Raw genomic sequence first — 23,303 nt, 5'->3', positions numbered from 1 at the left:
GTGTGTGAGTGATGTTAGAGGCTGCACGTACGTACCTGATCCGTCCCATGGCATTGGGAATAAGAGTTCACGATGCTCGATGGATAGATAGATAGTTAGATTGTCTTTTCTCTTTGGTGTCTACCCTCCTCTATCACTGTGAAAGCAAAGAGACCCACCCCTGTCCCTGTGAAAGCACAGTGTATTGTTGCATCATGAAATTTCATCCTGGTTCTTTTTTCTTTGCTTTCACTGGGGTGAAATTCTGGGATCTGTATTCCTCAGCCCTTTTATTCACTGTCTCTTTTCTCAGTACAGTTCCTCCCACCTCACATCTTCCTTCGCCCCTTCCTTGAGTCACGTTTTTATGTCTTTCTTCCATACCATTCTCGCCTCCTTCTGCCTCCTCTTTTATTTTTTTTTCCTCCCCTTCTCTTTTTCATCTCATTTTCGCCTTGTTGTTCTGCCTCATTCACGTCCCAGTTTTTCCTTTTCCTCCTTCGCCTCTTCTACCTTAACATTTTTCCTTCCTCCTCCTCCTCATTGTACTCGTCCCTCACCTCCTCTACTTCTCGTCTTCCTCCTCCTCCTCCTCCTCCTCCTCCTTCTCTTTCGTCTTCCCACTCCCCTTATTTTCTCCCCCAATGGGTTCTTTTTCATGGTGTTATTATTCTTCTTGCTCTTCCTTCCATCCTTCATCATCACCTTTTTTTTCCCTTCGCCCTTCCTCCTCCTCCTCCTCCTCCTCCCGTCATGACATCATCCCACCTTTACCCATGGATCTCCGCTGTGTCAGGGAAAAGTCAGAATTTAATTTTTCAACAGATCAGTGTAAAGTCTTAGGGATTACGTGGCCCGTTGGGGAGATATGAAAATTCCAGTGGGGAGGTTAGAGAAAATCAAGGAGGTTTTACGATGGATCATCTTTGTGTGGCTTGCAGGCTGCAACGACACATGGCTTGTTCCATGTGTTTTTTTTTCCAAAGGTTTTTGAGAATTAACTGAGAAATTTATGTCGTTAATTCTCGCATGATTTTAGGTTTTTTTCCCCCCCCCAGAGGTTTTGAGAATTAACAAAGAAATTCATGTCCCTGATTCATGTATAACTTTTTTCATGGCCTGGTAAGAGCTCATTTTGCTATCATTGTCCCACTTACATTGTAGCTGATCTGGATTTAATTTCTTTTTTCTGTAGAATTGTGTATTTCAGAAGACACAAATGAGACCTGGTTCTTGCCCTGGAGTTCAGTTTTGTCAGAGTTCCAGACAATTACGGGTGCTGTCACACAACTTTGGAATTGCTCATTCATGGAAGGTATTTTCTGGGTCTCCCTGTGGTTTACAGGTCCATGTAACCTTATGTGTTTGTATGGAAGAACCTCGTCGAACAAAACGTTATAATAGACGTTTTTTGTGCACTTTTTTTTTAAGCGAATATTTAGGTATTAGAGTGCGAATGGAAGGTGTTGCTAGCTAAAAAAAAAAAAATGAGGAGAAAGTCAAAATAAAGGGTAACACTACAATTGAAACAGGAACTTTAGGAATACGTGAAGGTGTGTAAGGAAGTGAGAGCCAGATTGAAAGTGAAAATCACGAGAAATGGGTGATGATTACGAGTGCTTATGCACCTGGCTATGAGAAGAAAAATTGAAGAGAGCCGAGTGCTTCGGAAACAGCTGAGTAAGTGAGTGAGTGAGTGTGAGTTTTTGATGCGAGGGATTGGGATTTAGTGATGAGGGATTGGAATGCGATTGTGGGGACTGTAGCAGGTGAGGTATTATTAGAGTGTTTGCAGGGGTATTCAATAAGGTGAATAGAAATGGTGAACAGCTTGTGGATCTGTGTACTGAAAAAAAGGACTGGTGATTGGGAGTGCCTGGGTTTAAAAGACACTTACTTTAGTATGCGTGGAGGAGGAGAGATGATAAGTGGGCATTATTGGATTACAGGCTAAGCTGACTGACGTGAAAGACAGACTAACTGACAGGACTTGAAAGAGAGAGACTCTTGGGAGATGTCCGACTTGTAAAGACTTTCGGAGAAGAGGAAGTGACGTGGGTGAGAAGAGGGTGGTGAAAGTAAGTGGTGTTTAGAAAAGACGCATTTGTGAAGAAACACAAGGAGGAATTGAGTACAGAATGGGAAAAGTTGAGAGTAACCGAAGCTCGGGGAGTGGGCGAGGAATTGAAGGTAGTTAGGAAAGCTGTGTTGTCATGTGCGACAGAAGTGTGTGTGTGTGTGTGTGTGTGTCTCTGTGTGTGTGTGTGATGCGGAAGGTGCGAGATGAATAGTTGGAGAACAGATGTGAGCGAATGAGGCCTTTTCTCCGTCTATTCCTGGCGCTACCTCCCATACGCGGGAAACTGCGAACATGTACGAAAGAAAGCATTTTTACTTATGTATATATACTGCAGTTCCGTTCAACAGAAATCGTTAACAAAAATATATCTAGTATACCTGATGATGCAATTGAATTTGCAAGAACGATAGATGACATTTGCCATACGATTTTGAAATTTGTTGATAAAATGTAAACAAGCCTTTTAAGTAAGCTTTGATCGAGTCATGTCACTGGCACCAACTGTAATCGCGACTCCGTTTATCTGTGGCTCACGACCTGGTATTACGTACAGACTTCGTAAAGTTCACATAGACATCTACCCACTTCGAACAAACCCATGTCATCAACCTGGACATTTCAATATAAGTTATTTATATTCCTGATCCCTGTTCTTACTCTCCCGTCACTAGTAATGAGTTAAATGTTTGAAGATACTGTTAAAGATTCTTAAACAGTTGGTAAGGATAGTAAGAGTTTAAATCATGTCATTTTCATCACTCGTTCGAAACATTAGTGTATAGAAAGCCTGTTTTCACTGGCTGAAGTGGAAAGTTCGCTTCGTTTATTCTTATTCATTTCAAACAATCGTTTTCCTACTTTGACCAACATTTTTTTACTTTACCTCATGTTCTAATTACTTACATTGAATGACGTCGTAGTTGGTGTTTGTAAAATAACTCATTTATATATAAAGCGTCCCTTGGAAGTCTCGCTGACACATAGATTGCAAAAGCCATTAACGTTCTTTGAACTAAAACGGAACATCGAGTTAAATCTGCTTCGACTGCAGCGTTTCATTATCCCATCGTGTAAACTGGTCAGCGCAGTTTCAGTTCACGGAACAAACTTGAAAAGAAATTACTTGAATTATTATCCATAAGTTTCTGTTCGAATTATAGTCAAGACCAAGATCTATAATTATTTAAATTATAAAGATGTATGAACGATAGTTGTGAAGTATCGTACATCGGTAAAGCTAGTATGAGGGATTCGAAACCTCGAACTCCGGATCATTTTTCGAACGCTCAGCGCGAGCGGTTGCTTGCTCGAACAGCCAAACCACCATTCTTGGCCATTTGAAAACACTCGTGGCCCAACATCACCACCACCCTATTGCTAGCGACTACCCATTCTCTGTGTTGGGTCGGAAACCGCCGGAGCAAGACCTCCCTCCAGGTCGTGTATCTACATATATATGGTGTATTATAATCCTATCTCATATGCAGGGTCTACGAAGTTTTATCTGTTTCTGGACACAGGTATGGAGTAAAATAGCTTTCGACATTGTAATAATATTGCACTTTTCTCTCATTTCATATGTTTTCAAGACGCGGGAGACAGCGACAGACTATAATAAAAAAGAATATATATATATGTATATATATATATATATATATATATATATATATATATATATATATATATATATATATATGTCATCCGTCGAAAAGTGAGTAGATTATACAGAGTTCACATCCATACATTTCGTTAATCTGACTTGGAAATCCCATTTTCTGTGTACAGAAATGTTATTTGCCGTTTGGTGAGTGAGACGGGTGTTTGGTGACGTCACTTGATGTATTCATATTCCAGCGGAAAGCTAATTGCAGGAGAGGTAATTATGTAAAGTTAAGCCACTTGAGTTACTTTACAACTGGAATTATTTCGAAAGTGTAGAAATGTTATTACAAAGAAGTTGTGAGTTAAATTGTTGTAGAGGCGTGTACAACCTGATGCTGCTTGTTATAATGTTTCTGTTGTAATGTCTTTTTTTTATTTTCGGTGTTTCCTTGTACTTTGAATAGAGTAAATGTTTCTTCAAAGACGCATATGATCGCAAAATAATTCGTATAAATGTGCATAGGATTGTTTTAAATGTCTGACAAGTAATGGTAATTAGATGTATGGTTAGATTAGTTGATGATTTTTTTTCTCGTTAGTACACAAAATGACGTATTCATCTAATGAAAATAGTCCATTGCGTATGTGATTTCGTTGATATCATGCATTTGTGTGTAGCACAATATCGAATGAAAAAGCACTTGGGAATGCGAACGGATGGAGGGGAGTGTGACTGGCCAGTCGAGAACATTCTATCTCTTTGGTCAACTGGATGAGAAATTGATGGCGTTGTTTGGTGGTAAATAATAATGGCCAGGGAAAGTTTATGGAGTCGTGGTGCTTAACATGGTCATGGGAAATTGATGATGGTGGCGTAGTCATGCTAAGTATGGTCAGGGAAAAGTTGTTGATGGCTTAAGTGTGGTAAATTTGATGAGGGAAAAGTCAGGGATTTTTTTTTGTCATCATTTCTCAGAACGGTGGTAACTCGTTTTCCTCGCATCTCCTCTCCTGCCATGTTCTTTCCCATCACTTTCTTTTTTCTTCCCTATTTTGTATTTTCTCCTCCATAACCTTTCCCCCCCCCTCCCCCTTTTTTTTTATTTTCTATCTTCCTTCTCCTCCCTCCTCTTCCCTGCTTAATTTTTTGTTTTAACTCATACTGGCTACAATTACTGGTGTCTGAATTTCGTACTCTTAAGAGAAGAAATACATTCAGTCATTACATCAAAAACATTCCAAGTAACGAATGCAGATGTACAGACAGTGTAGCGTCTACAGACGTACGGGTAACGAACCAACAGATACAAGATTTGCATACTACGTCTGCTATGGCCCTGGAGACTTGGATTCCACATTGTACACACACACACACACACATTCTTATCCCCTTAAGAATGAGGTGGTTTAGCAAACTGTGCTCGTTCAGCGAGGGGACTGTGTCCCGCTAACCACACAGTGTGTGGTAAAACATACGCGGCATATTATGCGGAGTTCACATATTAGCGAAGGTTAAGTAATTTTGTCTACCGTAATAACTAGTTTTGGGGAACTTGGGATAATCATCCCTCTGGTCGTAGTTTATAAGATTCATTAAGCCAGTAAAGCGTCTGATTAAAGTTTCCAGTTCGGTCATGAATAATCCTTGAGCATCGCCATGGACTCGGGAGGGTTAAGGATGATTGGTACGGCTGTATGATGATGACTCCCTCCTCAGCGGTGGTGGTGGCGGCACAAGCTGACTATCGAGACGAAGTTCTCCTCATAACATTCATCCCCGGAGGTGCTTCATTATATACTTTACCCCTCTTAGCTCGACCGGGTTGGGGGCTTCCACAACTTGTAATGAGGTTTTGGGCATTGTGGATTAGTGCTTCTGTTCATGCCTATGGTGGGTTTTTTTTTTTCCATGATGTATTTTGATTAATAAGAGAGTAATGAATGAGTTGTTTTGTATATTAGTACTTCGGTCTTCAGATAAGGAGGGAAGGCGATATTTCATGGCTGAATGGTATTTTAGCTTTCCCATACGAGTATGTAGATTGACTTTGGCAGCTTCTGTAGCCACAGGGTGTGGGAGCCTTTAGAAAGAGGTCCTGGGGTAGTTAGGTATGAAATGTTTACCTTGCTAGAGTGTTTCAGTACGGGGGAAGAACCGAACGAGGAGGGAGGAAGGGGTTGAATCTTAAAAAGAGTTTATGTGAGCAAAATGTGTAGGCACCATTAATCACACAGGACACGACCTCAACTTGCAGGCAGAGGAAGGCAACTGCTGGATCTTCAACGACACCACCGAGAATGAGCACATGTGGGAGGGCTTCGTGTCGCAGACGATGATCAAGCGACTGACGCTCCACCTGCGTCCAGACGGCACGCTGAAGACCATCCCGACGGTTGCCATCCAACACCTGCCTGGCGTCCAGTTGTTTGAGGTACGTTCTCGACGCTTACGGGGGTGTGTCAAGATTATACGAGTCGCTGTGTTTCACTGTGGATAGACGCGTTCCTTACCACTGCAGTTTTACGGTTTGATTTAGACGAGTGTAATGCACATCTCGTATTAATGACCTTGGGCGACGCATTGAATGTTGCTGTTTCTGAGGTTTTTATGACCTAAGGGACACGCTTAGTCGCGTGGTTATGCTCGTCTGGAAGCTCGACCTTTTCGTAATAGTGGAGGCAGCAAGGTCACACAGCAGTGATAGATGGTCCTCAGGATCTTAAAAACCATGTTGTTAAGACTGGTCATAACCCTGGGCGGCTAGAGATCTGCTGTCGAGTGTCATGTTGTTAGTTCAGTAACTACTTGGTCCTCAGTTTAATATTTTTGTCTGTTAGACCTGGAGATATTTTTGAGATTCCAAAAGCTGTTTATAGATATTGAGACCATTTTAAAGTAAATTTAGCTATTGCCATGGAGAGATTCCATCTGGTGTAATACATTTCATTCATATAGGCTCTATGTGATTAATCTACTTGACCACATCGTTAGGATGAGAGTGGTTTGGGAGACTTTAACCACCCCCCCCTTTTAAAGTAGTTAAGGACTCGTGATAACGACTAGATTTTGGGAGGGTTTCTTTCATGGTGATTTACTTACCTTCGCTCCACAGGTGCAGTACGCCACATTCAAGACCGTCCACGCCTTCAGCTTCGCCAACTCCACCACCTTATCCAAGGTCTCGCTCTCTCGAAATTCGATCGCCACCCTGGCCCGCAACGCGTTCGCCCACCTCCCCGCCCTGAACACCCTGTCCTTAGGGGAGAACCACATAACGGAGGTGAACCGCCACGTCTTCGTCGACTTACCGAGGCTCAACAAGCTCTTCATGGACCGTAACAACATAACGATCGTACACGACCGAGCTTTCCAGGGCCTGCACAACCTCGTCGAACTGGAGCTCTTCTCCAACCAGATACAGGTGAGGGGGGGAATGCTATTCAGTCTACGCTTCTTTTAAGGTGATTAAGGAGGAGACGTTTCTCTTAAGGTGATTAAGGAGAAGGCGTTTCTTTTAAGGTGATTAAGGAGGAGGCATTTCTTTTAAGGTGATTAAGGAGGAGACATTCTTTTAAGGAGATTAATGAGGACGCATTTCTTTTAAGGTGATTAAGGAGGAGACATCTCTTTTAAGGTGATTAAGGAGGAGACATCTCTTTTAAGGTGATTAAGGAGGAGACATCTCTTTTAAGGTGATTAAGGAGGAGACATCTCTTTTAAGGTGATTAAGGAGGAGACATCTCTTTTAAGGTGATTAAGGAGGAGACATCTCTTTTAAGGTGATTAAGGAGACATTTCTTTTAAGGTGATTAAGGAGGGGACATTTCTTTTAAGGTGATTAAGGAGGGGACATTTCTTTTAAGGTGATTAAGGAGGAGACATTTCTTTTAAGGTGTTTAAGGATGAGACATTTTGGTGACTGGAACAGGTACGCAGTCTTGGCCGTACTGTGGTATAACAGGAGGCAACATTTATTATTTTATTGGTAGGGAATCACAAGCAAGTTGAAACTAAGATCCTAATCAAATTATCCATAAATTTTTTTTTTTATTTAATCCTCTTTGTCGGCTTTAAAAGTTTGACCAGTGGCTGATGGTGTTCGAATGAAATAGTGTCTTATTTTTCGAGTCTCCTGAAAACCGTGAATTGATATTGTACTTTAAGCCACCTTTAAGAATCGGTCTGTTGTCTGAGCGCTGATAATACTAAGTGCCGTGAAATTGTTTGCATCACGACGTTTGATTTACGATTCCCCTCCATCACTCAACGTGAATGGGAAGGAGGATGTGAGGCCTCAGTGCTCAGTGTTTCATGTATTATAAGTTCAGTCTAACCTGTGGTAGATGGAGGAGGCAAATCTTTCTTCTTTTTTTTCTACTAACAGCGGTACAGAAAGTTATCCAGTCACTCAAGGTAGATGTAGAGGAGAAAGTGCAAGGTAGATACGAGGATAAAAACGCAGTACCTTCAGAAAATTCTCGGTGAATTTGCCTATGAGGCAAGTGAATCCTATACACACGGAAAAGAAAAGGTTGATCAACTGAAATCGCTCAGTCTTCCAAGCTTGTACAATGAATTCCTTGCAGTTTCTTCTGTACGTATAGATATCGGGTCTGGCCAACTCAGACTAGTGTCTTTAATCCTTCATCCAGATGAGATTATGAAGGGTATTGGTGTTGAGTAGACAAATTAAAATCTCGAACCCGATCTTAACGTTATTAAAGAGGTGCTAGAACATCAAGTCGCTCAGGCGCATCTTAGCATGTCCACGGCTGCGTCACCTGCCATGCAGAGCAAAAGTTACCTCAAAGATGCGTGATAGTGAGGTGTAGCAGCAGCTTGTTCATGTTTCTGATGCTGAAATGGTTTCGATTTATTTCTAGTTTTGATGATATACCTCTTTTTAATGGAACAAAACATGTGTAATGCCGTGAATAACATGTACTTCAGGTGCCAGATTCTTCGAAAGTTTTATTATTATCATTAGTATTAGTAGTAGTAGTAGGAGTAGTAGTAGTAGTACTTATATAAAGCAGATGCTTTACTTCTTGTTATCTTCTCCGTCCAACTATTCTTCCTTTAGGTGGTCACTCCGGATACCTTCAAAGGTCTGCGGGCCCTGGAACGTCTCGATCTCCACAAGAACCGCATTGAGGTCATCGGTGAAAAGACCTTCCGCGACTTGCAGGCTCTGAGGGTCTTGGACCTGCAAGGGAACTCCCTCAAATACATCGCCCCCAAAGGTTTCCTCGGCCTGGATGTGTTGCAACAGCTCAACCTCCAGGTAAGTGTAGGGTCCATCAGTACACGAGTTTTACTAATTGCACGCGAGCTGAATGGTAGTCCTTAGTCTTCAAGACCAGGTGAAGACGTATACCACTGTGGTATATCAGTGTCTTTAAGACTTAAGCCAGGTTAAAGTATTTCCTGGAATCAGTAACGATAAGTCCATCAATATGACGTGTCTCATTTTTGAATTGTGTATTATTCAAAGACAGTAACGCAACGTAAGTCTTCATGTGCAGAGCGTTTTTTCTTTTTTTTTTGCGTACCAGACGCATCGTCTTTGTCATAATAGACCGTCGTCCTCGGTAACACAGGCTGATGCCGTTGCCACTTCTTTTTGTGTTGGGCAGGACAACAAGCTTCTGGCACTGGGTCCCGAGGTGTTCATGTCGGCCCCCAGCATCCACAACCTGGACATCCGCGCCAACGTGCTGGAAACCCTCACCTTGGAGACCGTCCAGCCCATCATGGACAACCTGAACAACGACACCATGCTCTTCTTCGTTGAAGGTAAGTCCTCCGTGCGGAACTGTGCGAGATGTACGTAGTTATCATTTGTGACTCCAGCACCCGTTTAATGGGTCTGCTGAAGCTTCCAGGCTGCGCTGTACTAAGAAGCAGGGAAATGGTGGACTCCTGTACAGTAAGAAGTTCCTCGACCAGAGTGGACTCCTTTTTGATGAGGGGCAATGATGATACATAGATACAACCTCGCTGAAGATGACTTTCTTCCATTCGCGACGTAACCACCTTCAGGCGGTGACCGATAACACAGACTGCGGGTTGTAGATAGACAGATAGTTGGGCTGCATCATTTACTCGCTTAGCTTGCTAATGGTAGGGTCGGAAAACACTCAGGTTAACACGAGTATTTATACTCTCGTCGATATGCGATGCGGTGTATATATATATATATATATATATATATATATATATATATATATATATATATATATATATATGTATATAAATGATTTATGTAATGGAAGACATAGCTGCCGGCCTTGTCTACTTGATGGTGATGCACTTTTGATATTACAGGTTGACGAGATTAAAGCATCTAGTTAGTTTCAGGTCATTCAGAGAGATGTGTGCCTCGGCTGGAACTACTTTTTTATATTCTGTATTTATGTATCAATACAATAGTTTTATCGAGGTATATAAGAACGTTTTTTGTAACAAAGAAAATTTACAAACTCGTGTTAATTTGGAGTCCAGGTTTGTATTGGCATCCATTTACCTCCTTTTTGTAGTTTACACACACACACACACACACACACACACATATATATATATATATATATATATATATATATATATATATATATATATATATATATATATATATATATATATATTTTTCTTTTAAACTATTCGCCATTTCCCGCATTACCGAGGTAGCGTTTAAGAACAGAGGACTGGGCCTTTGTGGAATATCCTCACCTGGCCCCCCTCTGTTCCTTCTTTTGGAAAATTAAAAAAAAAACGAGAGGGGAGGATTTCCAGCCTCCCGCTCCCTCCCCTTTTAGTCGCCTTCTACGACACGCAGGGAATACGTGGGAAGTATTCTTAATCCCCTATCCCCAAGGATAATATATATATATATATATATATATATATATATATATATATATATATATTATATATATATATATATATATATTCGTTGCAATGAAGGTCAGCTTGGGTGAAAACAATAGATTATTCACGGCTCCGCAGATGAAAATTGACCATACCGTTATAGGAAAGTTTATATGGAGAGAGAGAGAGAGAGAGAGAGAGAGAGAGAGAGAGAGAGAGAGGCAACTTCGAGGTGTACGGGTGAAGCCCCCTGTATATTGTGAAACAGCTGCTCGCATGAAAACTGATTACGGTTTTTTTTTTTTTTTTATAACACTCACGGCTTTTGTGAACCAACACAGGTGTGTGGAGCGTCTAAGGGAATATAATGACTTTATCACGATAGTAAAGTGACGGAAGATCGCTAGAGACTTCCTGGTATTGATGCCTGCCTGCTTCAGCCTGTGCTGCACGCTCATGGCGTCGTGGGTAATGACGGATTTTATTTCTTGAAGTGTCTGAATAGTTTTTCACATCCTTATTAACTGGGGATGAATCATGAGGACTCGTATTCCAACACTAAAGCCAGAAATAATGCCTGTGCACTTTTGCTTCTTTGGGTGTCTGTTTGAGACACTGTAGAAATATATATTGACCTCTGTAGGATGACGTTACGACCCTTGTGAAGGACACCACGACCTTTGGGTACGATAACGCTCCTGACCTCTGCTGGCGAAGCTCTCATCGTTCGCGGCGTCCGAGGAAATTATACCTTACTCTGTATACCACGGGTTATCCCCCCTTCTGCAGGTGCGTCTTCGTCTACACACATGGCTCTGCGTAGACAGAGGGAGACCAAATTGGAGGTGGAAAGATGGAGTGAAAAAGATTTTGTGTGATCGGGGCCTGAACATGCAGGAGGGTGAAAGGAGGGCAAGGAATAGAGTGAATTGGAGCGATGTGGTATACCGGGGTTGACGTGCTGTCAGTGGATTGAATCAAGGCATGTGAAGCGTCTGGGGTAAACCATGGAAAGCTGTGTGGGTATGTATATTTGCGTGTGTGGACGTATGTATATACATGTGTATAGGGGTGGGTTGGGCCATTTCTTTCGTCTGTTTCCTTGCGCTACCTCGCAAACGCGGGAGACAGCGACAAGCAAGAAAAAAAAAAAAAAAAAAAAAAAAAAAAATATATATATATATATATATATATATATATATATATATATATATATATATATATATATATATTGATTTGTACATACAAGCGCAGGTATGAATATACATGCGTGGGCGTCGTACGGGATTTTTGATAATGTATTCTGGTATGCGCTTTGTTCAGAAGTGTGTTATCGCTCTCTCCGTTGTAGGGTGGTAGAGAGGGAGTAGTGATCACAGAAACACCCCCTCACCGCCTGGCTTACCCCATCATCCCTCCCTTACCCCGATCCCTTGACGACATGACTGTGTGTGTGTGTGTGTGTGTGTGTGTGTGTGTGTGTGTGTTTAGTGGAGCCATTGTTAACACCTTGAGGACGACGTTGCGACCTTTAGGGTACGATGGACTGACCTCTGACCCCACTCTATAGGGAGTCAGGTCATAGGTCATAACATTACGTTTATAATAAACATGATTCTCGTTTCTTTATTGCACACGCTTTGCATTGAGAACCATAGTAGTGTCCATTAAACTAACACCTTGAGGAGAGAGAAATGATAAGACATTATTAGTTCTACTGGGACATACAACGTACTGTGCAGCTTAAACTATTACCGTCCGTTGTTGATGAATTGGTTTATGTTCGTAACTACACTCGCGCTGTAGAAATGGTCCCCCCCCCCCAGATGTTATTCTCCTGCGTTTTGCATTCGTACATTACAAATGTGATTTGAAATGAATTGATTGGAACGAGAGAGTATTACGAGGCAGGGAATATATATATATATATATATATATATATATATATATATATATATATATATATATATATATATATATATATATATGTGTGTGTGTGTGTGTGTGTAATGAATGAGTTGGCGTTACATGTGCAGAGCAGAGGAAGTGAGTGTTTGGCCTACTAACGGGAGGTGTTGGAGATGAGTGAGTACATAAGAACGGGAATATAACATTTCTAGAGGATATTGAAATGGAGATATAACCATGATGATTATTTTTATTAAGTGCTGGAGTTGATTGAGTGTATAAGAACGGGGGATATGAATAGGGAACATCCTTTTAAGCAGTGCTGGGGGAGGAAGGAGTGAACGTGTTGTGTACGCGGAGGGGGTATTGTGAGGGTGTGCCTTTGCATGAGTGGACAGAGGTTTCTATGCTTTGTGCAAAAGATTCATGAGTATTCACTTTGGTGGATAATTCGCCAAGATTAGCTACACACACACACACACACACACACACACACACACACACACACACCACACATGGGTACCTTGGTGCGATCATGGAGCACGACGGTACGTTGCTTGAGCAGGTCCTTACGATCCTTGAGCACGTCGGTACGACCCTTGGACACTAGTGTATAAACACAGGTGCTTAAGGGTCGTACCGTCGTATGCAAGGGTCGTGCCGTCGTGTTCAAGGGTCGTGCCGTCGTGTTCAAGGGTCGTACCGTCGTGCTCAAGGGTCGTACCGTCGTGCTCAAGGGTCACATCGTAGTGCTGAAGGTTCGTACCGTCGTGCTCAACGGTCATACCGTCGTACTACTGCTGTGTATTGAGGTGATGTGAATACTTAGATGTGTAATATTTGATCAGATATTGGGAATACATGTATGTGAAATATTTTATCAGATATTGCGAATACTTTGATATGAAATATTCGGTCAGATAATTCAAATACGTGGATAAGAAATATTTTGGTCAGATATTGCGAATACTAAAATATGAAAAAATATTTGGCCAGACGTTGCGAAAACTAGGATGTGTCGTCATTGGTCAGATATTGCCAATACCTGGACGTTGAATATCAGTCTGGCCGCGTCATTAAGGTGTCTCGTATATCAGTTCCCGTAATGGTCGCTGATGTTTCCGTGACACACTAAACCAAAAAGCTTGTTTATCCTCGTAATATTTGAGCTGGCGCTTTTGGCACCTGGAGGTGATGCCACGTGGAATGCCAGGGTCAATAGAACACGCCAGCGGAGCTGAGCAAATACTGTAAGTGTGTCGGTAGACTTGAGTCCACATGAGTTTTATGTAATTTTCAGAAGCTCGGTGGGTGAGAGAGGGAGGGAGAAAAAAAAAGTTTAGCGTCGGTCAACAGACGAAAAATATACAAGAGAGTGAGGTGTATACATATGAAATATCGACTCTCTCTCTCTCTCTCTCTCTCTCTCTCTCTCTCTCTCTCTCTCTCTCTCTCTCTCTCAAGTATTGCTGGATGACATCAAGACGCCAGACTTAATTCCTGTGGTTGTATTTAAGACGTTTGGGTGGACAGCTCGTTATACGATTGCTCGCTCTGAGATCAACTCGTCTGGCTTGGAGGGACTTAAGCAAGCTGACAAACTCCAAACACAAGGTGTATTTTAGCGAGGGTATACGTCAGATGTGCTAGACCGAGGGTAGGCACAAATAGAGAGATTACAGTCACAAGGCAAAAGAACTGGAGACACCTAAGCAGGCAAGAGTGCGGCCCAGTCCTACTAGTACCGCGGAGAGGGTTAGGTATGTAAGGTTAGGTTAATGAGACTGAAAATGATGTCTACAAATTTATATGGATTAGTAATGAATTCTCAGTGGATTCACACGATGACAGAGTCATGTAGAAGCAAGTTTGTAGAACATTTATAGGAAAATTTTCTATACCAAGCATGTCAATGAGCACACTGAGATGAGAGGGACTTATCATCACACATACGTGTAACAACTGAAAATATCATTTACATGAAAACCAGTAAGGAAAAGTGATGGTGCAACGCTTCAGTTTGTGGTGAATGGGATTTAAAAAGAGTGGAGATGAGAGTAGACTGAATGAGACGTATAATCGTGGAAATTTTACAGAGCTCAACAATATCTATAGTAGCATAAACTAGGAAATGGAGTTCATTAGCCAGGAACCAGAGCGCAGTGGAGGAAGTTTCTGTGAAATTTATAATGGTGCAAGAACAAGGGTACCCACCTTCAGCCGTAAAACAGAAAGAAGGTTGAGAAAGAGGGAGAAGTGGTAAGATAAAAGACGCCAAGAAGCGATGGAGCTTTGCGACATGCTGCAACGAAGATAGGTGGAACACCAGCCAGACAGCATTAATAAGGTAAAAGACAGCAAGATAGCGACTTAAGCAAGATAATGAAAAAAGGAACGGATAAACTTTGAAAAGAATATTGTGGACAGAGCAAGGTATAATCCAAAACATTTTCATAAATTCATCAGATGTAAATTGTCAGGGAAATTGCAGCTTTCCAGGCAAGGGGGATTCAGAGAGAAGAGTAATCGAGGATAATGTGAGGATGTTCAAGGAATTGAATGACAAGTTGAAAGGCATTTGCACTGCGTCAGACACTATTAGCCCCAGCACCAGAAGGAATTGGAATGCACTGAATTATCTCGAGACGACATAAACGTAACACCTAAGGGGTCTTTAGCCATATGAATCTCGCACTCCTGATAAGATTTCTCCGAGTGCTGAAGATGTGTGCAGATACACACATGCAAGATGTCACTGGGGAAAAGGGGCTAGTGCCAAAGGGCTGGAAGAGGGGCAAACATCGTACCTATCTCTTAAGAAAGGGGACAAGGAAGAGGAGGCGCTGAAATAAACTGGTCCTCCCTGACTAGTATAGCATATAAGGTACTGGAAAAGATGATCAGAAAGCTAATGGATGATTACGTTCATATGAGAAACTGTCTTGAGACAACAGGATAACAAGGGAAAGGAGGTCGTGTGCAACGAACGGGTATATTTACACTATTGGTGAAATGGTTGAATGGAATAGATGAAGTGATTAGACTGAATCCTGGCATTATACAAGTGTTTTAAAACGTTTTGTACTAAGAGAAAGCTCAAGTGATGGAGTCCCACGAGTTTGGAACCCCCTCCCCGTATAGTGCGAACAGGCCAGTAATTTACATAAGGAATTAACACGGTCAGCCCGCTAGTTTAACATAGACAGGAGTTAGTAGTGATGACCGCCACATTACCGGTGATGACCGCTACATTACTGGTGATGACCGCTGAATTACTGGTGATGACCAGCACATATTGGCGATGACCGGCACATACTGGTGATGGCCGGCACATATCAGCCACCAAGGCAGGCAGGGTTGAACACGATCCCCCACCCCGCCGTCTTGGGAGGCCATCTGACGACAAGTAAATTAGGTCGGTGTGGTTGACTGGCTCTGTCAAGTGGTCGGTAAACTTGGGTCTTGTGCCTCTGTTCTCAACCTTAATGTAGGGTCAATGTGGTCATGTATGGTGTATCGATGTTCCCCCAAAGTGTGGCGTAGGGAAGATGGCGTTATATATATCTTCCTCAAAGACATTCGTGTAGTAAGTTAAGAAGTCTTCATTTCTTTCGAAGTCAAAGCTCCTCCGTGATGATCTGGGCGGAGGGCAGATTGCTTTGGGGTTTGGTGGGGGGCAAGAGCAAGGCAACTCCCCTCTGTTTTAAGGCAGGTATGTTTTGGAAGCTCGTGTAGGTCAGTGGCCTCGTTGCATGGCTATCTGGTAAGATAAGCTGCCATCTCAAGTGTTCCATGAAGCCGGTTCTCATACATATATAAACTGTCTCGCATATGAGAGAGGTCGTATTAAACAGTTTGATGCCTGGGGTCTTGTGGAACCTGAATATATAGAGAACCATCGTTTGTATCGTTAACCCGTGTAACACACCTTAGCAATTTTTCATTCTGAGCAACGAACGACTTGAAAAATAAAATGAAATTGTTTCCCCCTTAGTCTTGGAAGAAGAAAATGTGGAGCGGCAGACGTTCCAGTCTCCACAGAAAATGAAAACGCTGGATTTGTTTTAACTAATATCCTCTTTGCGAGAAATTCCTCTGAGAATTATTATTAAATCATTGGTTCCGTCCATGATGGCCCCCAGTCTGTAGACTTTTTTTTTTCCAGGACCTGGAAGGTCCAGAGACTTCGCACGTCAGCGAAATGTACGGCTTCTGTTGGAACATTATTAGCTGCTCGTCGGAAACTACCCGAAGGAACTGGGGGAAAAAAAAAAGAAAACGTGCGTCGAAAATGGATGGAAGAGGAGGGGCGGGCGGGTGGTTTACGGTTTCAATTTATGGGGCCAAATTCTTAACTTCTTAGCTCCCCTTTTGAACGCGACGGTACGACCCTTGGGTGTGATGACCTGTCTTCTAACCTGACCCTTAACTTCAGGTCAGGTTAAAGGTCAAGTCATCGCACTCGAAGCTCGTGCCGTCGTGCTCACAAGGGTCGTAACGTCTTGCTCATTGAGGCTGGTATGTGTACCTTGCCTCACGCTGCTGCAGGACAGCCCGACGTGTTTTTCAAATCACGTCACATACTCACTCATTGTTTCACTTCGGGTGTGATTTCGTTGTGTTTTATGTCGGCAAAACGTAGCTGAATTGGACAGCAATACAGACATGATACAAACTCGTTCGATGGCTGTATAGACAGTGAATTGATCGTGTATTATCTGGAGCAATAGACACCTAAATACTGTAGGTGCGTGATTTTGAAGCGTGTTCAGGGGGGTCCTCATCGTAGACTGTTGCATTCGTCGGAGTATCTGCTGTCCACTTCGTAGACATCGTTAGGTACGACTCGACCCTCTGGGAAGACACTGGACACAGACCAAGCGTTGGCCAGCGGTGTTGGACAGATCTCGCTGATTACACACCGTTGATGAAGCGCTACGGACGTGTGTGTGTGTGTGTGTGTGTGTGTGTGTGTAGCAGAGCTTCCACTCCCTCCTTGATTGGGGGGTGTGGGCGCAGCCACCATCACTCACCTCGCTCTATAATGACGATCACGATGTGCACGGACCCTCTTGTGGCGAGCTGTCTAACCACCCGTCTCTAACGCGCTAGACGGGGGACGGGATCTAGCTATGGACGCGCGCTGCGCCCCGTACTACATCATGCTGCATGATTGTAGACACCACGAAGCCTCGCCACACCACGCCAAACCTCCTCTCCACGATGATGCTCGTTACTCTTTCCCCAAGTCGAAATACGATACTGCATCGTGGTGCTCTGTACTCGACGTCTTCCAGATAATGGTGTGTGGGTTCATACAAGTTGGGTCCTCGCGTACGTAGACAAAGAATGAAGGATCCGACAGACAACCAAAGCCTTGAAGTGGCATAGGACATGAGCGGACCAGGGACAATAAGTGGCAGACTTTTCATTAAGTCATTGTGTGTCTTTGCGACGTCGCTTTCTTATGCATAATATGCATGAGAAATGATATGATTCTTTTTATGCCTAATATGCAAATGATGTCCCCTTTTTCGACTCTTGGATTTTTGGTACTTTCAGGTCCTCGACCAGACAGTATCTCGCGAGATTTCATACAGACTTAATGTTGTTGCTACCGTTTGATTGCCCCTATTTTTTTTTTCTTCCCAAGACGTTACAGTATTGAATGTTGGTCAGAAAATGAGTTTTTGACGAGTAATACGTCGTCGTGCTCGTAGGAGTTCGAGAGAGGATCCATCTGAATGTTGATACCCACGAAACCTTTCCCGTGGAGTATAGAGGTGCCCTGAGGTCCCCAGTGAGGTGTGGCTGGCGGTGGTGGGTGGTGGTGGAGTGAGGGAGTGACGCCATGCGATACGAGAAGGTGGAGGAGGAACGGCGGTTGGCACCTGAGAGACACGGAGAGCCGAGTGATGTCATAGAATTTACGGACGCCTTACCCAATGTCTCTCAGCCTATCTTGTGTGCTTCTTCGTCCATTGCTGCCGCCACTCCTCCCGTTTTTTTTTTTTCGCCTTCCATCCACCTACAGATCCCAAGACCTCCCTCCCTCAACCTCCTCCCACCAACGCTGCTTGATCCCAGGGACATCCTGTTTTGAGACCAGCAACGAAAGGTCGGTGACAAAGGCTCGGTCGATTGGCGCAGCCTTGGGTAACGGACGTTGTATCATCCTCACTTGATCTCGTTGAATGGGTCTTCAGGAAAGGCCATGTTTGAATGTCGATGATGAGGGTTAATCTGTAGTGGCAGAATGACACAGACAAGTACTGCTGAGGCTGTGAATGGAACATTTCAGTGAAATGATCAGATGTGCCGACTTGTGTGCGATAGATAGTGCATGCATGATTGCTTGAGTACATGTGTTTGGAGAGAGAGAGAGAGAGAGAGAGAGAGAGAGAGAGAGAGAGAGAGAGAGAGAGAGAGTTACAGTTCTTGTATTTCTTTGAATGTGCGCGTGAATGGATGGGTGGGTAGGTATGTGTGTCTTTATTTCGTACTTGTTTGTCTTTACGCGTGAGTGACTTGTGTGGGATAATCATTATTCATTGAATTAACCGTAGTCAAAGGCTGAGAATATGCAGAGTAAACACAACAGTAAACAGGAGAGGTATAGAGAAAGGGGTGTGTGTGTGTGTGTGTGTGTGTGTGTGTGTGTGTGTGTGCGTGTGTGATGGTCTTTACAAAAAAAATGAAGGGCATGTGAAAAAATGGAGTTTAATACAGTCTTTCGATTATATAGGTAACATTCACACCGACTGGGATGGGGGGCGGTTTTTGTAGTGTTTCTGTACGAGTTGGGATGGGCCCCTGTGCGCCCGTGGGGACGAACTGCAACCCTGGGACGAGGAACCTCGGGCTTCAGGTGACGGTGGCGAGAATGATGTCGAAACCTCATCTCGAAGTGTCAGACGAGACGCATATAAGTGTGTGTGTGTGTGTGTGTGTGTGTGTGTGTGTGTGTGTGTTATCACGCGTTGTATGCTTGTGGGGCAACCACGTATTGAAGTACCTTTACCAAGGGCGGAGATTTTGGCCACAAGGCAGACCTTAGTGTTGTGGCAGGGCACGAACCTACAGGTATGGTGCAAGTATCAGCATTGGCTCATATTTGTAGTTTCTGAATGGATTATATATATATATATATATATATATATATATATATATATATATATATATATATATATATATATATATATATATATATATATGTATATATATATATATTTGGTAAACATGTGATTAACAATCACATGTTTACCAAATGACGTCCTAGCTTCGCCTCTTCGATGTATATCAACTGACTGTTATATTTCTCTCTTGTGTCTCCCCTGATGATGTGATTATTACACGAAAGTGCACTTGGGAACTTTTCGTGTTTCATTTTCCCCGTGGACTCATAGGAATATCTTGATCACGCGCAAAATTGTGATCCTTTCCAATATATATATATATATATATATATATATATATATATATATATATATATATATGTGTGTGTGTGTGTGTGATATTTTATTCATGTATTTGTGTAAGTGTGTGTATATAATTTCATTTTTAAAGGGTAAAGCAGGTCAGGACTCCATATCAGTGTACAAAAAAGCCGTCAGAGAAAGAGCTCATCACTCTCGCTAATTAACACCATCTGTGTGTAACCAGATGCAGCCGGCTTCCCTCACCGCTGACAGGCGTGGCTTCTTATCCTCGGTTCATTCTTTAGAATCCCGAGCTGGTTTTAGCAGCTTGCTGGTGATCCCAGCCATGAAGGACTGTGGGAGGTTTAGAAAGTCCCCCCTCGAGGATAAGGTCAGGTATTGAAGGATATCAATATTGCGGTGTCTTTCCTTCGAGCCTCAAAAGTGGTGTTTGTGTGTCCAGAGAGAGAGTGAGTGGAGGCGTAGTGGGACTTAAAACTATAACGCGGATGAAAACCTATAGGGGGGGTAACGTTTCGAGATGATGTCCTGTTTCTTTAAGGACGCAAAGGTGGACTTTTAGTCATAAGTCGTGTCAAGCATGTTCAGGGTTTGAGTGAGGTCGTCTCGGGTTGCGGTGGCGGAATTTGGACAAGGGAGGGACAGAAGATGGTTCATGACGGTCGGGTTAGACGATGATGGCTGCACTAGCTGCTGCTGTGTCTACTGGACCAACGTTGAGGTCTGCCCGCCACCGGGTGCAATGATGAACTCGCCACGGAACATTGCAAAATGGAAAATAACGAAATCATTGAGTCTTCATCTGTATTTCCAGTTTTTCTGTATTGTCCATATGTCGTATCCACTTGACTTCGTTCGTCCGCTCTGTAATGTAATGATCATTGATGTGATTATGATCATTTCTGTAACGACTGATGGTTTATGGAACAGCGTCTGATAGTTTATGGAACGAGACACGAAAGCCTGATGTATCACAGTAAAATTGGTGGTTTGTGTAAATAGATCACGTTTCTTTTAGGAAAATGTTTTTACAGGAGTCGCCAGACCAGAGGGTTACATCGTGGGGGATTTGTAACCACTGGAGCACGACAGTGTACGACCCATGAGGACGATGGCACGACCCTCAGATTAATGGCACGACCCTTAAGCGCAATGGTGCGTAACCCTTGAACACTGCGGTGCCCTTGTGCTGAAAGGTCATGTCATCATGCTCAAAGGTCGTGTCTTCATGACCAAGGGTCGTACCCTCGTATTGAAAGGTCGTTATCATCATACTCTAGGGTCGTGTCGTGTCATGACCAAGGGTCGTACCCTCGTGCTGAAAGGTCGTTATCATCATACTCGAGGGTCGTGTCGTGTCATGACCAAGGGTCGTACCCTCTTGCTGAAAGGTCGTTATCATCATACTCGAGGGTCGGGTCGTGTCATGCCCAAGGGTCGTACCCTCTTGCTGAAAGGTCGTTATCATCATACTCGAGGGTCGGGTCGTATCATGCCCAAGGGTCGTACCCTCGTGCTGAAGGGTCGTGTCGTCATGCCCTAGAGATTAAGACTCAGACAATCGCTAAGGTTTCACATTAAACAAACGTGTTGTTTTTAGTATCATCTTAAGGCTGATGTGGCCTCGTATCTAAGTTCATCTCGGAGTGACCAACTTTCTCACCATTACCCCGAGATGAAACATACTAAAAGAGGGAAGCAGTTTGGTAACATGAGTTACAAGCTGTGGTCTAGCCAGACGTGTTTTATGTGTGGTGCTTTACCCCTTTAACCCAAATTGGTTTACCCATTTATCTACCAACCAGAGGGAGGATGAAGAGCTGGTTTGGGCTTTGCACCGTCGGCCCGCACCGGGGGCATAGGAACAAAGTTTTTCAATCCTAAACACCATCACCACATCCGGCACGGTGGCAGAAAGACGGGTGGTGTGGTGGTGGTGGTGATGTTGGGGGTGTAAAAACTTCATGAATTGTTTACACTTGATGCGGAGGATTTTGTCTGTGAAACGTGTCGTGTTGCATGTATGGAAAAATTACATGTTAAATAAGATTATCTGGACATCCACTTAATTGCGATTTCACCTTTATATATATATATATATATATATATATATATATATATATATATATATATATATATATATATATATATATATATATATATATTTCTACGGGGAAATGAATCAAATTCCCAAGGGCACTTTCGAGTAATGATCACATCATCAGGGGAGATAGACACAAAAACTAAATGGTATTCTCTTACTTGTTCTCCCAGTAAGATTTGCAGAATCTCTCTCTCTCTCTCTCTCTCTCTCTCTCTCTCTCTCTCTCTCTCTCTCTCTCCATGTGGTAATAAGGCCAGCGTTGCCACCACATCAGTACCCGTTAGCTGGTCAAAGCGAGTGTGTGCAGTCTTGTGAGTATTCGAAGTTCAGTGACTGGGAGAAATGGCATCGCTGCGAGAGATGAGTGCTCAAAAGATGTGTGTTATGCCAATTTTTCTCGAGCCATTAACCTTGTCCTTATGTCTTTTCTAGCTTAAGGGAAAGCCGTTGTTTTCGGGAGTAGTTGTATCATTCTGATCGAGAATATTTTGATTGGAATACCATATTTTTGCAGGGAAATACATTCAGATCGTGAATACTTACCTGTAGCGTAACAATATTTTGATATTTGAACTTAAGAATATTTTTTCAGCAAGGGAAATGCGTAAATTTATGATACTTGACTCTTGAATTCATTGACCTCATCGTTCACGGCTCCCTTCATATAAGGAACTGAGGGCGCTCCTTAGCGCCAGTAACGTATCTGATCATTCATCTTTTTTTTTTCCATCATGAAGTCAAATTCGGTCTTTTTTAAGATGAGGCATCTTCACTCCTCAGTACCATACCTACAGTTTCATGTGTGCACCAGAAGGCACTTGAATGTATACCCCTTCACCCATGATGTTACAGAAATCCTTCGTCTGTATGTACGAAGACGAGTGATGATTCAAGTCATTAGGACTTTTCACAAGGTCATTGCAAGTAATTTCTCAAAAGTGTCTGGTTGATACTTAAGGCTTGTAAGTAAGGCACTTAAGACGCTATATGATCCTCCCCTGAGGTATTTAAGTTTCTTAAAATGTCACTAATTTGTTTCGGTACGACAGTACATTATTTGCATTTAGGGCCATTAGCAGCTTAATTGCTTTTAATAACGTAAACTGCTGTGGTAATACAGACAGCCATAACATGGGTCATGGTAGGTTGTTCGAGCCAGTCTCGTCTTTCTAAAGGGAATTAAGCTCGTTGAGCACCGCGGGACGATCTTAAAGCACGTTAGTACGACCCCTGAGCACGAAAGTACGACCTTAAAGCACGACGGTATAACCCTTACACATATGACTGCATAGTCTTTGATCCGTACCTCCGTGCTCAGGGCTC

The 23,303-nt window shown here is 42.9% G+C and overlaps 1 protein-coding gene across 1 annotated transcript in view; it reads left to right on the top strand.

Moving 5' to 3' along the window:
* Positions 1-23,303, top strand: part of LOC139762421 (uncharacterized) — a 1,009,039-nt gene that overhangs the window by 788,758 nt on the left and 196,978 nt on the right. Inside the window, 4 exon segments of the mRNA XM_071687285.1 lie at positions 5,917-6,093; positions 6,775-7,083; positions 8,746-8,946; positions 9,299-9,458. Of these exon segments, the coding sequence (XP_071543386.1) occupies positions 5,917-6,093; positions 6,775-7,083; positions 8,746-8,946; positions 9,299-9,458 (847 nt within the window).

Source organism: Panulirus ornatus, chromosome 43, assembly GCF_036320965.1.
Source record: "Panulirus ornatus isolate Po-2019 chromosome 43, ASM3632096v1, whole genome shotgun sequence".
Lineage (NCBI taxonomy): Eukaryota > Metazoa > Arthropoda > Malacostraca > Decapoda > Palinuridae > Panulirus > Panulirus ornatus.
Note: the sequence above shows the minus strand (reverse complement) of the source record. Positions and strands in the feature narration are given on the sequence as shown.